Source organism: Sprattus sprattus, assembly GCF_963457725.1.
Source record: "Sprattus sprattus genome assembly, chromosome: 14".
Classification (NCBI taxonomy): domain Eukaryota; kingdom Metazoa; phylum Chordata; class Actinopteri; order Clupeiformes; family Clupeidae; genus Sprattus; species Sprattus sprattus.
Window position 1 is genome coordinate 1,846,932 of NC_137912.1, and position 17,161 is coordinate 1,864,092.

At 48.9% G+C, this 17,161-nt stretch overlaps 1 protein-coding gene across 1 annotated transcript in view; it reads left to right on the top strand.

The window, feature by feature from the left end:
* Positions 1-11,246, top strand: part of dcp1b (decapping mRNA 1B) — a 24,362-nt gene extending 13,116 nt beyond the window's left edge. Inside the window, 5 exon segments of the mRNA XM_080851338.1 lie at positions 4,804-5,143; positions 5,352-5,583; positions 5,628-6,342; positions 8,696-8,890; positions 10,639-11,246. Of these exon segments, the coding sequence (XP_080707464.1) occupies positions 4,804-5,143; positions 5,352-5,583; positions 5,628-6,342; positions 8,696-8,890; positions 10,639-10,719 (1,563 nt within the window). The 3' untranslated portion in view covers positions 10,720-11,246.
* The last annotated feature ends 5,915 nt before the right edge of the window (positions 11,247-17,161 follow it).

Sequence of the window (17,161 nt, forward strand, 5' to 3'; positions counted from 1 at the left end):
AGCACGGTCCTTCTTCCTGTATTTACTTTTTGCCTCCGCCCCCCCGGCACATCTGACCAATCAGCAGAGTGAATGTTGGGTCACATGGTTCGAAGTGATGCATTTTGGTTAGACCAGTTTTTTCTACCTCTCTGATTTTGGTTCACTGGGATTTCTCTGTGTGTGAACAAGAAACCGAATCCAAGCTTACAAACTCACCAACTGACTCGGACAGACAAACTATTAGAGTTAAAATGCTTTTAAACCGCTGAGGTGAGACTTCTTGCCAAGCCCCTTGCTGGTGTCATTAAGGCCAGTCGCGGGGCTAGCGCTGTGGCTAGGGCTGTAGCGCGCGGGGCTAGCGCTGTGGCTAGGGCTGTAGCGTGCGGGGGCTAGCACTGTAGGGCAGCTCCCACAGACACAAACACTAATGTCTGCTCTGGTTAGCTTGACGTGCTAATTAGCTTGTGTGAGAAATCAACACTGTGGCACCAGATCATCAGCATTATGGAGCTTTAAACTGTCAATATTAAGCCTCTCGAAATATTGGCTGCATTAGGCAAATCCTGTGGGCAACCCAGATTTGCTGACATGGATTATGTCCTCGGTTGTTTTAGGAAAACCAAGCAGATTCAGAAGCAAGTCTGGCGTTGATGGAGCGTATACTAGATTGCTCTATACTGTCCTGCGCTACGTGACACACAGGATGGATGCGTTATATATGACACACAGGATGGATGCGTTATATATGACACACAGGATGGATGCGTTATATATGACACACAGGATGGATGCGTTATATATGACACACAGGATGGATGCGTTATATATGACACACAGGATGGATGCGTTATATATGACACACAGGATGGATGTTATATATGACACACAGGATGGATGTTATATATGACACACAGGATGGATGCGTTATATATGACACACAGGATGGATGTTATAGGTGGAACACAGGATATAGGGGCCACACCGTATGAGGGCTGCAAGGTGCCCACTAGAGATGCGTGGTTGGCGGTTGCACCCGCGGACTCCGCGGTTAAACCGCGGATCGGGCGGGTGACGTGACAAAAAATTATATTTTAATTAAATTCGGGCGGGTGGCGGTTTACCCAACGAAATTCAAAATATCTACACATTGTTAAATGTCGTTACCTACATCCAAGCACATTTTTAAATAATCAAATTTCATCAGGCAGTAAATTGGCCTAGTTCCGTGTATGCATACAAAGCAAACAAAGGAAGCAAAAAAGTTCAAATTAAGTGACGATCCCTATCATGTCGCGTCTCTTTGCAACGCCGCAAACCTGCAAGCTATGAGTCAGCTGTCAGTATTGGAAGAAGCCTTAACGTGTCGTAGATGAAGCTGCCTGGGTTATTTTGTTTCGTTAGGCTATTAGTTATATTTTAAAACAGCCAGTCATTGTAGCCTACCACTCGTGGAATAAGGAATTTCAAAGAGATGATGGAGTGATTTGACTCAGAAGTGACGTTGGGCATTGGCAGCGCGAGATGTTCAGAACAAGTTACACTTCTAGCTCAGTAACATCACCAGCTAAGAAAGAAGGTAAGAAAAATAGTCGGAAAACTTTGATTTGCAAGGCAAGCAGGCAAGTGTTGGGGTTGTTACAGTAGGCTATAAAGCCTACAATGCGGTGAAATTTCGGAATTGGCTAACAGACTCGGCGTTTCCTTCTAAACTAAAAACAAGGCTATATTACCATATTAAAATGGTGTACCAAATTGCGTTTTATTACAATGATAAAAAAGTGTAGGCCTACTAGCCTATGGTAAGGTCAGGTTTGCCGATGTGCTTGGCTATTTTAAAGTTTCTCCCTGTGCATCGATCGGAGACAGACGTCACTTCACTGATAATATTCTGGGGATAGGCTACAACATAGCCAATAGGCTTTCATACTAGGGGCTTTATCCTTTAAATATCTTTGCGGCATTGGATCAGTCTCCTTTCAAGAACATGCGGGCAAGAACTTTCTAGCCTCGCGTCAGCAGCGCCTATAGGCTACCTAAAAACAACAGGCGGATGGCGGGCGGGTGCGGTTTTGAAAATTGGTCAAAAAAATTGGTGCGGATGTGTAGCGGACGGATCATGCGTTTTGTGATGCGGTTGCGGATGAAATAATAGCCCATCCGCGCATCTCTAGTGCCCACCAACCTGACGCCGCCCTAGTGGTACATGACGGCGCTGCAGTCGCTGTGTTTCTTGGGAGTCCTGGAGTTTGCCTGAATTTGAGAACCTGAAAGTCGCTGCAGTTCTGATATTAGCCGGTTAGCTGGCTGGAGATCTCCCTCTTACATTTACATTTAGTCATTTAGCAGACGCCTTTGTCCAAAGCGACGTACAAGGGAGAGAACAGTCAAGCTGCGAGCATTAGAACCTGGTGTAACAATAAACACTACCATACATTAAACATATAAAAGAGCGTCTCCATATCCCTCTGTTGGCCGCGGCACTATAGGTAATGGTCTCTCCTGGAGGGAGATCTCAAACCCAATGCTGTCTCCACGTTAGCGAATGTGCTTTATGTCTCTGTACCGTTAGCAGTATTGGACCCATTTTGTGTCTAGCCATGGAACCGGCCTGGGAGGTGAGTGTGGCCCTGGCCAGTTGTGTGTGTGTGTGTGTGTGTGGTGTGAAGGCTGTAGAGGGTGTAGCATGGAGCAGTGGCACTGGAGCTGGGGCTTCAGAGTCCTTCAATGTCCTTGAATGAGTTGCTGCTGAGAGGAGAGGAAGGGGACCTTGGCTGGGGATCATGTCTGCCTCTTTCTGGACTCTGGGACTCAGGAATGTGAACCCTCTCTCTCTCTTCCGCGCTCTCTCTCTCGCTCTCTCTTTTGTGCCCTCTCTCTCTCTCTCGTGCTCTTTTCGTGCTCTTTCACTCTACCTCTCTCTCCCTACCTCTTTCACTCTACCTCGCTCTCCCTACCTCTCTCACTCTACCTCTCTCTCCCTACCTCTCTCACTCTACCTCTCTCACTCTACCTCTCTCACTCTACCTCTCTCACTCTACCTCTCTCTCCCTACCTCTCTCACTCTACCTCTCTTACTCTACCTCTCTCACTCTACCTCTCTCACTCTACCTCTCTCACTCTACCTCTCTCTCCCTACCTCTCTCACTCTACCTCTCTCACTCTACCTCTCTCACTCTACCTCTCTCTCCCTACCTCTCTCACTCTACCTCTCTTACTCTACCTCTCTCACTCTACCTCTCTCACTCTACCTCTCTCACTCTACCTCTCTCTCCCTACCTCTCTCACTCTACCTCTCTTACTCTACCTCTCTCACTCTACCTCTCTCACTCTACCTCTCTCACTCTACCTCTCTCTCCCTACCTCTCTCTCCCTACCTCTCTCTCCCTACCTCTCTCACTCTACCTCTCTCACTCTACCTCTCTCTCCCTACCTCTCTCACTCTACCTCTCTCTCCCTACCTCTCTCACTCTACCTCTCTCTCCCTACCTCTCTCACTCTACCTCTCTCACTCTACCTCTCTCTCCCTACCTCTCTCACTCTACCTCTCTCACTCTACCTCTCTCACTCTACCTCTCTCTCCCTACCTCTCTCACTCTACCTCTCTCACTCTACCTCTCTCTCTCTACCTCTCTCACTCTACCTCTCTCTTTCGTTTGCGTGCCCTCTTTCTCTCTTTCGCATTATCTCACTAACTCACTCTCTCTCTCGCTCTCTCTCACTCTCTCTGTACCTCTCTCTCTCTCTCTCTCTGTACCTCTCTCTCTCTCTCTCTCTCTCTCTCTTTCCTCATTCCCCCGATCCTTTTCTTGGTCTCTTTTAGTGTTTAAATGTGTGGTGGGGTGAGTGTGTGTTGGTGGGACTTACTGTGTGTGTGTGTGTGTGTGTGTGTGTGTGTGTGTGTGTGTGTGTGTGTGTGTGTGGTGGAGTTAGTGTGTGTTTGTGTGGTGGAGTTAGTGTGTTTGTGTAGGTGAGGTTAGTGTGTGTGTTGGTGGAGTTACTGTGTGTGTTGGTGAGGTTGGAGTGTGTGTTGGTAATGCTAGAGTGTGTGTGTGGTGTAGTAAGAGAGTGTATGTGTGGTGGAGTTAAGGCCAAAATATGCTTCTACGACTGCGTTACTATGTGGCCACGAAGTTGCTTCGACGGACTCATGGACCTTTAAAGTTCTCAGTTGGTTGGTGGGTGTCGCAAAGCAATTAAAAAAACAAAGATGGCGGACCAAACTCAGTAGATGGTCGTATTTGATCATAAAGTTGATTGTTTGACTAGGTTTTGCTTAAGTTTAAAAAAATGTACCGAGAAATAATACTGTGTAATGTAAAACCGACGTTATTGTAACTGAAAAATACGTCTAAGGGGATTTGCGAGGTGTCTGAGCCAGCTATGTAATGTAAGCGTGCTACTATCCACATCCACGTGCGTGCGTGCGTGCGTGTGTGTGTGAGACACATTCTATAATATGCCAAGGTTTCATCTCTCCTTTTTTTGCTTCCTTTTCACCCCCTCTCTCTCCCCCCTCTCTCTCTCTCCCGCCCTCTCTCTCTCTCTCCCCTCTCTCTCTCTCTCCCTCCCCCTCTCTCTCTCCCTCCCTCCCCCTCCCTCCCTCCCCCTCTCTCTCCCTCCCCCTCTCTCTCTCTCCCCCGCCCTCTCCCTCCCTCTCTCTCTCCTTCTCTCTCTCCCTCCATCTCTCCCTCTCTCTCTCTCTCCCTCCCTCCCTCTCTCTCTCTCTCTCTCCTTCCATCTCTCCCTCTCTCTCTCTCTCCCTCCCTCTCTCTCTCTTCTTCCCTCTCTCTCTCTCTCCCTCCCCCTCCCTCCTCCTCTCAGGATGGAGACTCCAAGCCCGTCTCTCTAGCCTCTCTGTTTGGACCTCAGCCTGCTGCAGCCCCGCCCTCCTTCTCTCCCTCCCACCCGAGCCCCGGGGTCGCAGGGGTCGCCGGGGTCGGAGGTCGTCCTGCCGTGGCCCGCTCCCTGTCCTACGACGACCCCTCTGCCCAGGCCGTCCCCGTCAGCCCTGGGGGGGGTCCTCTGCTGTCCGCGGCCCCCCCCTCCCCGCTCCTCCTCTTCTTCCTCCCAGCCCTGCGCCGCCATCCAGAAGCTCATGAGTGGCCAGCAGAGGGCGCCAGAGAGGCAGCCGCCACCGCCCACCGAGGCGCCCGACAAACGCGTGTGTGAGAACGGCCTGCAGCGAGGAGGAGGAGGAGGAGTGGGAGGAGGAGGAGGAGGAGGAGGAGTGGGAGGAGGAGGAGGAGGAGGAGGAGGAGGAGGAGTAGTGGGAGACCCGCTCCAGAAACTCTTCCCTATCCCCCTCTCTCCTCACCCGCCCCCTGCCACCTCCTCCTCCTCCACCTCCTCCTCGGCCGTCTCTGCCCCAGCGTGCCGCCCCGTGCCCCACTCCGCCCCTCACCTGGCCCTCCTCTCAGGCCTCCAGCAGGGGACGGTACACCCCATGGTCACCCTAGCGGGGGCCTTCCAGCAGCACCAGCACCAGCACCCCCAGATATACCAGCAGCAGCAGCAGCACCCCCAAACCCAGCAGCAGCACCCCCAGATCTACCAACACCAGCAAGCCCACATCTACCAGCACCAGCACCCCCAAACCCACCAGTACCCCCAATCAGCACCCCCCTCACCCCCACCACCACCACCAGCCCCCCCCTACCCATCCCCCCCACCAGCAGCACCGCCCCCCCCAGCAACAACCCCCGCCCCCCCCCCGGCCAGCCTCTCTACTTCAGCCCCGTTAAGCCCCTGCCCCCCCCAGCCCTGCACCTGCTCCAGATGAGCCCAGGTGGGGTACACCCCGGCCAGGTGGGCTCAGGTGGGCTTCCTCCTGCTCTGGTCAACCCAGGTGGGCTCCATCCTGGCCAGGTGGGTCAAGGTGCGCATCCTAGCCAGGTGAGCACAGGTGTGTATCCTCCTCCTGGCCAGGTGAGCTCAGGTGTGCATCTTCTCCAGATGAGCCCAGGTGGGCTACAGCTCGGCCAGGTGGGCTCAGGTGGGCTTCCTCCTGCTCTGGGGGCTCCAGGTGTGTTGCCTGGCCAGGTCAACACAGGTGCGCATCCTCCTCCTGGCCAGGTGAGCTCAGGTGTGCATCCTCCTCCTGGCCAGGTGAGCTCAGGTGTGCATCCTCCTCCTGGCCAGGTGAGCACAGGTGTGGTGTCCCCCCACGAGCTGCTGCAGCGCCTACAGCTGGTCCAGCAGGAGCAGACCCACACCCAGACCCAGACCCCGGTGTCCGAGCCCAGCCGACCACCCCTGGCCCCCTGCTTCCACCAGCCCCAGAACCAGAGCCAGAGCCAGAACCGGCCCACAGACACCAGCACCGCCGGCCCAGCGGGCCTCAACTCCAGCCAGCACTTCCAGGTGAGGCCTCCATGACACACACCACTTACCAACTTACATCTCTAACAACACGTGTGCCTGTGTGTGTGTGTGTGTGTGTGTGTGTGTGTGTGTGTGTGTGTGTGTGTGTGTGTGCCTCGGTGACACACACCACTTACCAACTGGGGGTCCACGAAAAAGTCTGGCTTCCAAAGGTTTTTTTTTTTTTTTTTTTTTCTATTTTTTTTTTATTTATTGCAGTAGGCTATCCAAAACATACATACACTAACATAGACTAATGTTGCACGGTGTACCGGTACAGGAAAGGTACAGCGGAAAAAAATACATTTTTAGTATTGGTACTTCATTAAAATAGCACGCAATCGGAGCGCACACACTGATCCGCTCCCTGTCCGGCTGACTGCAAGGGTGGGGCTGCCCAGCTATCAAACATGCAACAGGCAGCCTTCACTCACAGCGAGTGGTCTTCCGGGAGACATGGTCTCACGTTCAGGAACTCTTGCCAGCCGACGTCCTCGGCTTGTTGTAAAAAAAAGAAGTGAGAATTTGAAGTACTTGGGATAGGAAGCAGACTGAAGGAAAGCCAATCGACACACAGGGACCTGTTTGTAAAACATGCTTCAAAGCCACTCAGGCAAAAGGAGGTAAAACGTCAAATATGGTTAAGCACGAACAGCTCGAACAGACAGACAGTTGTCAGAGCGACAGGTTAGCAAATGTGATTATAAACATGAAGATCACCCATATACAGCCTAACACGAGTAGCCTGTGTGTGAGTGTGTGTGTGTGTGTGTGTGTGTGTGTGTGTGTGTGTGTGTGTGTGTGTGTGTGTGTGTGTGTGTGTGTGTGTGTGTGTGTGTGTGTGTGTGTGTGTGTGTGTGTGTGTGTGTGTGTGTGTGTGAGTGATTATAAACATAAAGGTCACCCATATACAGCCTAACACGAGTAGCCTTAGTAGTGGGTAGTAGATTAGCGGCAAGCGATTTCCCCCATCACAGAATGTTGACGATGCGTTGTAGCCTACAATGATCATAATGCAGTTCACGTAAATTAACCGCATTTTTTTTTTTTTTTAAGATTTATTTTGGGCTTTTATGCATTTAATTGATAGTGCAGTTAAGAGTGGGACAGGAAATGAGAGGGAGAAGAGGTGGGGAGTGGAGGAGATATGACATCAGACCGGATTCGAACCTGTGTCCTCCATGAGCGTAAAGCCTAAATGTGGTCGGGGCTACTGGTTGCGCCACAGTGCCCCCCAATAAACCATATGTTTCACACTAGTAATCTTAACTGGTATAATCTGAAAGTGATGCATTTAATCTTCCATCTGTACGGGTCGTGTTTATCGTTGCAGAAGGCCTTTTTGTTAAGATAGGTTAGCCGAAGGCATATCGGATGGCCCTATTGCATGTATTTTCGTATAAGACGTTGCTCTAGCTTTCAATTTGGCTGCAAGAACGTAGTCCAGTTAATTTTCAAAATTAAACTCTAGGAAGAAAACGCTATACGTGTATAATCAATGCTATGATGGCACCATGTAGTTGTCATTAATATCTTGCTGGAGGCTAATACTAATATGAATGCCATTTTTTTGTGTGTGTGTGTTCGTGGAAACCCTAATCGACCACTGAGAAGAGTGAATCATATTATTTGTACAAAGTGTCAGTCGGGTTTACAATTTTTTGATAACATTAGAGTGGGTATTTCATATTTTTTTAAAAATAAATCTTTAGAATCATCTCCGTTTGAAAACCCTGCAATCTGAGTTTTATTGGATAACCCTACAATCTGCTATAATGAAAAACGTTTTTCCATCAATATGTTTCCATGTAAGGTAAACATTATTAAGCTTCTCAGCACATTTTGCAAAAAGATAATTTACAAATCTATCCTGCATACTGTCAAGTATTGCCTAATGTAATAAAATGACTATCTTAAACTCTTGTGATATAAATACTATATGATTTTATAGTAAGAAGCATATAACATTACAAATAGCTTTAAGCCTATATGGTTTAATTTGGGATGCGATTATGAGGGGGTCCTCGGAATCTTTTCTGCCCCTTTGAGGGGTCCCTGGCCCAATAAAGTTTCAGTAGCCCTGTTCTATAAGAAGACAGACATTGTGTGTGTGTGTGTGTGTGTGTGTGTGTGTGTGTGTGTGTGTGTGTGTGTGTGTGTGCGTGAATGTGTGAACATGTCCACCATAGCTCCTTGAGGGCTTCCAGTGTGAGTGTATATGTTCTGACTGTGTGTGTGTGTGTGTGTGTGTGTTCTGACGGTGTGTGTGTGTTCTGACGGTGTGTGTTCTGACGGTGTGTGTGTGTTCTGACGGTGTGTGTTCTGACGGTGTGTGTGTGTGTTCTCCCTTCAGAGCCTGCCCGCTGCCCTGCTGATCTCCCCCAGCGTGTTCTCCCAGGCCAAACCCCCCCGGAGTGCCCCGGAGCTCCTCCCCCTCCACCACCACCCCGCCCCGGAGCTCCTCCCCCTCCACCACCACCCCGCCCCCGAGGAGCCCAGAGTCCTCAGCAGGACCCAGCTACAGGCCACGCTCACACACCTCATACAGGTGAGTTAACACACACACACACACACACACACACACACACACACACCTCATACAGGTGAGTTAACACACACACACACCTCATACAGGTGAGTTAACGCACACACACCTCATACAGGTCAGTCAACACACTCACACACACACACACACACACACACACACACACCTCATACAGGTGAGTTAACGCACACACACCTCATACAGGTCAGTCAAGACACACACACACACCTCATACAGGTCTGTCAACACACACACACACACACACACACACACACACACACACATACACATACACATTCAAACATCTCATGAAGGTCAGTTGACACACGCCCACACATTTCATGCAGGTTATTTAAAACACTCTCACAAATCTCATGCGGATGAGTTAACACACACACACACACACACACACACACATACCCTCCTGCTCTGACCGTGCCCAGGTGCAATTAGGATCTGCTCATCTGTTAGTGTTTGCTTTCTGACTCTTATCTCTTCCTGTAGTGTGCTTACCCTGCCCAGGTTGCCATGGGGATAGTGCTGCCCATGCGAGGGCAACACACACAGAGTGTAATCACCCAGCAAATAGACTGGGCCTCGCACGCCCTCGGCACACACACACACACACACACACACACACACTCACACCCTGCGAGTCCTCAGCAAACACACACACACACACACCTTGCGCGTCCTCAACAAGCATCTCTGACTTGAGCGCACACTGGGCAGTGTTTGACCTTAGGGCTCTATGACTGGGGCAGTGTTTGACCTTAGGGCTCTCTGACTGGGGCAGTGTTTGACCTTAGGGCTCTCTGACTGGAGCAGTGTTTGACCTTTGACCTTAGGGCTCTCTGACTGGAGCAGTGTTTGACCTTAGGGCTCTCTGACTGGAGCAGTGTTTGACCTTTGACCTTAGGGCTCTATGACTGGGGCAGTGTTTGACCTTAGGGCTCTATGACTGGGGCAGTGTTTGACCTTTGACCTTAGGGCTCTATGACTGGGCAGTGTTTGACCTTTGACCTTAGGGCTCTATGACTGGGGCAGTGTTTGACCTTTGACCTTAGAGCTCTATGACTGGGGCAGTGTTTGACCTTAGGGCTCTCTGACTGGAGCAGTGTTTGACCTTTGACCTTAGGGCTCTGACTGGAGCAGTGTTTGACCTTAGGGCTCTATGACTGAGGCAGTGTTTGACCTTTGACCTTAGGGCTCTATGACTGGGGCAGTGTTTGACCTTTGACCTTAGAGCTCTATGACTGGGGCAGTGTTTGACCTTAGGGCTCTATGGCGGGGCAGTGTTTGACCTTAGGGCTCTATGACGGGGCTGTGTTTGACCTTTGACCTTAGGGCTCTATGACTGGGCAGTGTTTGACCTTAGGGCTCTATGACTGGGGCAGTGTTTGACCTTTGACCTTAGGGCTCTATGACTGGGCAGTGTTTGACCTTAGGGCTTTATGACTGGGGCAGTGTTTGACCTTTGACCTTAGGTCTCTATGACTGGGCAGTGTTTGACCTTAGGGCTCTATGACTGGAGCAGTGTTTGACCTTTGACCTTAGGGCTCTATGACTGGGGCAGTGTTGACCTTAGGGCTCTATGACGGGGCAGTGTTTGACCTTAGGGCTCTATGACGGGGCAGTGTTTGACCTTTGACCTTAGGGCTCTATGACTGGGCAGTGTTTGACCTTAGGGCTCTATGACTGGGGCAGTGTTTGACCTTTGACCTTAGGGCTCCTCTCTTCCTGTGTTTCAGAATGACTCATCCTTCCTGGACGTGATCTACGAGGCCTACTCCTCCAGATTGGCCAAGGACGACGGCCGACCCCACTACTGACCTTCAACATGACCCACGCAGGACGACGAGCCCAAAGCCATGCACTGTGCTGACCACATTATGCAAGCGTGTGTGTGTGTGTGTGTGAGGGAGAGCGAGAGAGAGAGGGAGAGAGGGATATATTTTAATTTTTAGTCTGGTTTGTCTTGTTTTTAAATTATTCCAATAAATGAAAAGGGAACGATCCTCCTAATTTTATCCTCAAACTGACGTGGCACGGGACAGGTCAAAATGGCCGCCACACACACACACCAGCAGTTACTCAGGTTCTCAGCGCTGCGATGCCAAATAAGATGATTTTCCCTCCGTAGACTGAGTTTCCACCATGAAGCTTCCAGAAACTAGAAGAAGCTATTAGACAAACACACACACACACACAGACGTTTAATAGAATCCCTCTCCCGAATCTCTCCCACACTCACGTGTCAGGCTAATTTGATAGACATTGTGTAATTTAGAGAAGAGGAAAATATTTTGCTACAAAATATTTTTAGAATATTTTTTTTTCTATTTTTCTATGAAACAGATGTACATTCTTAATGGCTCTAAGCACCCCGTACGTAGCATCAGCGCTAGCAGCCGCGCTAAAAGCACTAGGCTGTGTGTGCTGGGAGCAGTAGCATCAGCGCTAGCAGTCGTGCTAACAGCACTAGGCTGGGTGTAGCATCAGCGCTAGCAGCCGCGCTAACAGCACTAGGCTGGGTGTAGCATCAGCGCTAGCAGCCGCGCTAACAGCACTAGGCTGGGTGTAGCATCAGCGCTAGCAGCCGCGCTAACAGCACTAGGCTGGGTGTGCTGGGAGCGTTCACCTCTAGGCCACCGTGTGGATGTTTTAAAAGCGATGCATTTGACCTCTGACTCATTAAAGACCACTGTTAAGCCCCGCCCATCTGATGTCTGTCTCATGTGTGTGTGTGTGTCTGTGGTGATGTCTGACTGATGTGTGTGTCTCTGGTCTGTGGTGATGTCTGACTGATGTGTGTGTCTCTGGTCTGTGGTGATGTCTGTCTGATGGGTGTGTGTGTGTCTGTGGTGATGTCTGACTGATGTGTGTGTCTCTGGTCTGTGGTGATGTCTGTCTGATGTGTGTGTGTGTGTCTGTGGTGATGTCTGTCTCACGTGTGTGTCTCTGGTCTGTGGTGATGTCTGTCTGATGGGTGTGTGTGTGTCTGTGGTGTCACTCCTTGCTCGACTCAGTGGCGCCCCCTGTGGTGGTCGCCAGAGTTGACGTCTGACTGAGATGTGTGCCCTGTCTCTGGAAGGAGCTGCTGTAGACGCCTCAGTGGCGCCCCCTGTGGGACTGAGATGTGTGTAGTGCAGTGATGCCAACTCGTACGAATTGATCCGTACTAATACGAAAATGTGGTGGAAATACGGCGATACGAATATAATGACTCATTCATATGAATTTAGGGTCAACTTGCAATATTATTTATTGAATAGAATATTTGCGGTAACTGGAGGAATAAGCAAAAATGTGTCATGATTTGCTTACTAACGCGTAGGGCGCCATTTTTGTTTAAATTGACCGACGTGATACGTTTGTCCTGATTGGTCGATATTATAGCTGCAGCGACATGGAAACCAATAGGGGAGTTCGGTTCATTGTTATCTACTTAAGTGCGCACAGGCGATTGGAAATGTGTTTTATCGTTTTGAAGACTATTTACTTTTGACGTTGATGGATAAAGTTACCTTGTTGCATCTGCTCTTAGTTTACAAATGGCCGTCACCAACAGATTTGGGTACGTTTCTGCGATGTTTTCTTTTTTAATCAACTACTGCTTAGTAATATGGAACCCCAATCATTAAACTAATGATCAAGAATAAAACTTTCTTGACTCGAGCGATATATATTTTTCTAATACAAATACGAATGGTTAACGCAGAATTTCCATTCGAATCAAGGTATATTTCTGTCAAAAGAGTGAGCTAAATGAAAAGACAAAAGACTGAAGTTGGAACAGACCGCATTTGTTGTTATTCCCGTGGCAACGAACTGACACGAGCACCGCTGTCACTGCTCTTGTGGTCGTTGTCGAGCAGTACTTTCCACGTGACGGTATTCCATCTAATCGAGCTCCTTTCTTACTTCGCTCATTTTGCCTTACTGAGTCTTTTCATTGAGCTCAATCTTTCTGTTGTGGACGAACAATTTCTCATTTTTTTCTCATTTCAAGTTTTTAAATATAGCTTGCAAACTTTATAATCTAAAATAATGGCTGGGAAAAATAGAAGAAGCCATTTCCTAGGAAACAGACTTTCTCCCAGAGTTAAACCAAGGAATACACTTATATTAGTTAAAGTCCTGTGTCTACCAGTCATGCCTTTTGCACTATACAGTATTTCGGTCCACATTTAGCATTGCCCATAGTGGACTCTATGATGTTAAGACACACATGTCTTCCATCAAACAAAAAACAGCCAGCACCCAAGTCCAAGGGAATAAGAGTCTGCTGTCAATGGGTTTTGAGAACCAGTCCAGTGGCATGACGACTGAGAAAGTCACCTGTTCAGCCTTGATTTTATAAAGGTTGCATTTTGTGTACAGAAGCTTATAAAATATGAGATACTTCCACCACATTATAAAAAGTTTGCCAAAATACACTATGACACAGCCAAATTCACGTGATGAAGACAAGATACCCTCTCAAAAAGTAATCTTACAAACTACAAACTCCCTCTGTAGGCCTATATGGTAAAAGGCAGTAATGGGACCAACGTATAGCCTTTATAAGTTGCAGGCTTTCAATTCCTCTTGTGTGTTTGTTTTTTGTTTTGTTTTGTGTTTAAGTCTTGAGTTTTTGTCTTCTGTTGAGTTTGTATTATTGTAAAAAGAGAAATGAGAAAAATGTAAAAATATATGATTTGTTTGACCACAGGAAGAACAGTGCTCCTGTAAAGGAAAAAACTGATGTGTGTCAATAAACTAATCAATCAATCAAATAAGTCTACGTTTGTAGGCTGAATGCCAAAATATTGTTTCTTTTACAAGTACATATCAAAATGTAGCCCGTGGCACCCATTAACGCAGTACAGATTTCACTTAAGGAAAAATACTAATTTACTGGGGAAAATACTAATTTTGGAACCATTGAGTACAGATTGGCACATCACAATGTTGGCAATACTGGTAGTGTGTTTCTCTGGTTAAGGCCTCAGTGGCGCCCCCCACAGGTGTGTGTTTGAGGTGCATCACATAAAACTATTAGCTTCCTTTTCCTGTGTGAATTCCTGGAAACTGGGATCCCGTCAGGGTCTTGAGGGTTTGTTGGGGTTGAAGGTCACTAGTGGCATATTTCTGGACATATGTAAATGTTATTGGTGTGTGTGTGTGTGTGTGTGTGTCTCTCCCTTTTTACTCTCTCTATCCCTCTCTAGCCTGCTCTTTCTCCAACCCCTGCTCATGTCTTCCTCTCCGACTCCCTCTTCCTCTGTTCTTCTCTCCCTCCCTCCCTCCCTCTCTCCCCCTCTTCTCTCCCTCCCTCCCTCTCTCCCCCTCTTCTTCTCTCCTTCCCTTCCTCCCTCTGTCGTCTCCTCTCTTTCCCTCTATCCTCTCCCTCCCTCCCTCTTTCTCTCTGTCTCTCCCTCCCTTCCCCTCTTCTTCTCTCCCTCCCTTCCTCCCTCTGCGTGTCTCGTCCCTTAATCCCTCTCTCTAACCCCAGCTGCTCTTTAACCCTGACTCAAAGACACACACACACACACACACTCACACACACACACACACACCTTTAACCCTGAGTCAAAGACACTCCTCTGTCTTGTTCTTGCTAAGACACTCATAGTTGACCAGCACTGGGAAAGTGTCACTCATAGTTGTGTTATTCATGACTAGCAGCTAAACCAGCACTGCACATCACCACCAGCGCACCATCCCCACTGTGAAGCATGGTGGGGGCAGCATCACACACACACACACACACACACACACACACACACTAAACCAGCACTGCACATCACCACCAGCGCACCATCCCCACTGTGAAGCATGGTGGGGGCAGCATCACACACACACACACACACACACACACACACACACACTAAACCAGCACTGCACATCACCACCAGCGCACCATCCCCACTGTGAAGCATGGTGGGGGCAGCATCACACACACACACACACACACACACACACTAAACCAGCACTGCACATCACCACCAGCGCACCATCCCCACTGTGAAGCATGGTGGGGGCAGCATCACACACACACACACACACACACACACACACACACACACTAAACCAGCACTGCACATCACCACCAGCGCACCATCCCCACTGTGAAGCATGGTGGGGGCAGCATCACACACACACACACACACACACACACACTAAACCAGCACTGCACATCACCACCAGCGCACCATCCCCACTGTGAAGCATGGTGGGGGCAGCATCACACACACACACACACACTCACACACTGTAACAATTTGCCTATTCTTATGTAAGACAAACGTTACTAAAAACCGCACAAGAGGTTCTTTAAGAGATGGATGAATTGCCGAAAATAAATAAAGCTCCGCCTTATTCGGAGTCACGCTAAATAACAAAGGGAACACCAAACTTAGATCATGGCGCGCGCATAAGGCCCTGTATTAGTCAACACAAATTATCACAATCATAATTACACACAAACCCCATACATTTCCCCAGCCCTTAGTCCACAAAATAAACTCAAAAAAGTCTAGCTCAACAGAGCAATGTCCATGCGCAACTCAGGCGCAGATCCGAGGAAGGAGGCCTGTACCTCGTAATTCCCACGGTGTGGTACAACGTGAGCCAAAAAAAAACAAATAATCCAGCACACCGTCAAAAAAGGCAACAAGAGGAGCAATTGCACCCGCCGGGTATATCCACCACAAAAAAGGAACGAAAAAGTTCGGTCTCACCGGATCACAGGTAAATGAATCCCCCCAGATGAACGCTTCTTCTTCCTGACTCCCGCAAATGCCGTTCAGTGCTGTGTAATCATCTCCACACTCAGACGCGATCATATATTTTTTCTGCCGTCTGGAATGTTTTTACATTTCAATGGCTGCAACATTCAAATGCTGGCGCCACTCTCACGCACACACTTCCTACTCAAAACTTTGGAAGAAGGGGGCCGCCCCTAGTCAGACGCGCACCTCATATACACCGTCAGGTGCGCAACTATAGGTGCCATAGCAACAGAAAATAAAAGGAGCATTTTAAACGGACAGACCCCCCCACCTTATTATACATATACAGGTATTTGACAGACACCAAAGGCAATTTAGTACATACATTCAGTACTTTACATATACATCATATGTCATTTTAAAACCTTTGGGATCTTTTATATTTCTCATGTTGTAATATGATTCATTAATGTGACAGTGTCACAGATCCCCCCCCCCCCCCCCTGCCGGAGGCACCTGAGGTTGAACCCCAAAGTAGGGTTTCAGATTGACCACATTAACTACATCTGTCTTCTTGTTTTGGTCACTTCCCTGTATAAGGTAGTTAATGGGGCCCAATTTTCTCAACACTGTAGCTGGTCCTGACCATTTAGGCGCGAGCTTGGCTGAGAAGTATTCGGACGCTTTAGAGAGTGGGTGAGTGCGGACCCAGAACAGGTCTCCCACCAGGAGTTGTACACCTCTCCTGTGGGCATTATAATACCTGGCTTGTCTGGCCTGGCGTTTCCCAACTCTCTGTTTGACTTCCACAATGAGTTGCTTCTGTCTTTCTAATAGGGTATATGGAGCTTGATTTGGTGTTGGTGACATACTGATCAACCTCTCCAGCGGACCTTTCAGGCATCTTCCAAGTGCCAGCTCGGAAGGGGTATGGCCTGTGGTCTCGTGATAGGCTGCATTTATGGCGAATTGGAATTCCCTAATCCACTTGTCCCAGTTCCTATGGTGACCTCCCACATAAGAAGCGATCATCGTTTTGATGGTACGATTTGATCGTTCTGTGAGGTTGGCCTGCGGATGATAACTGGTGGTAAACTTCTGTGTCACTCCCCAGGTCTTACAGAGGTTAGCCATCTCATGACCCGTGAACTGAGGTCCCCGATCTGAGACCATCTCACAAGGAACTCCAAAACGGGTGAAGATGTCATCTTTCAGGATGGTCACCAGCCGGTGAGCTTTACTGTCTTTTAGCGGGAACATTTCCACCCACTTGGTAAAATAATCCACAACTACGAAAAGGAAAGTATTGCCCTTCTTGCTGTGGGGCAATGGGCCCATTAGGTCCATTCCCAGCTTCTCCCAGGGGTCCTCAGCTGGGGTGGGCTGCATGAGCCCCGCTGGCTTTTGATTCGCAGCCTTATATGCCTGGCAGATGGTACAAGCCTTGACATGGTTCCAGACATCAGAGCGGACAGCTGGCCACCAAGCCACCTCAAGGATCTTGAGGAGGGTCTTCAGTCTACCCAGATGCCCACTCAGTGGATGGTCATGGAAATAA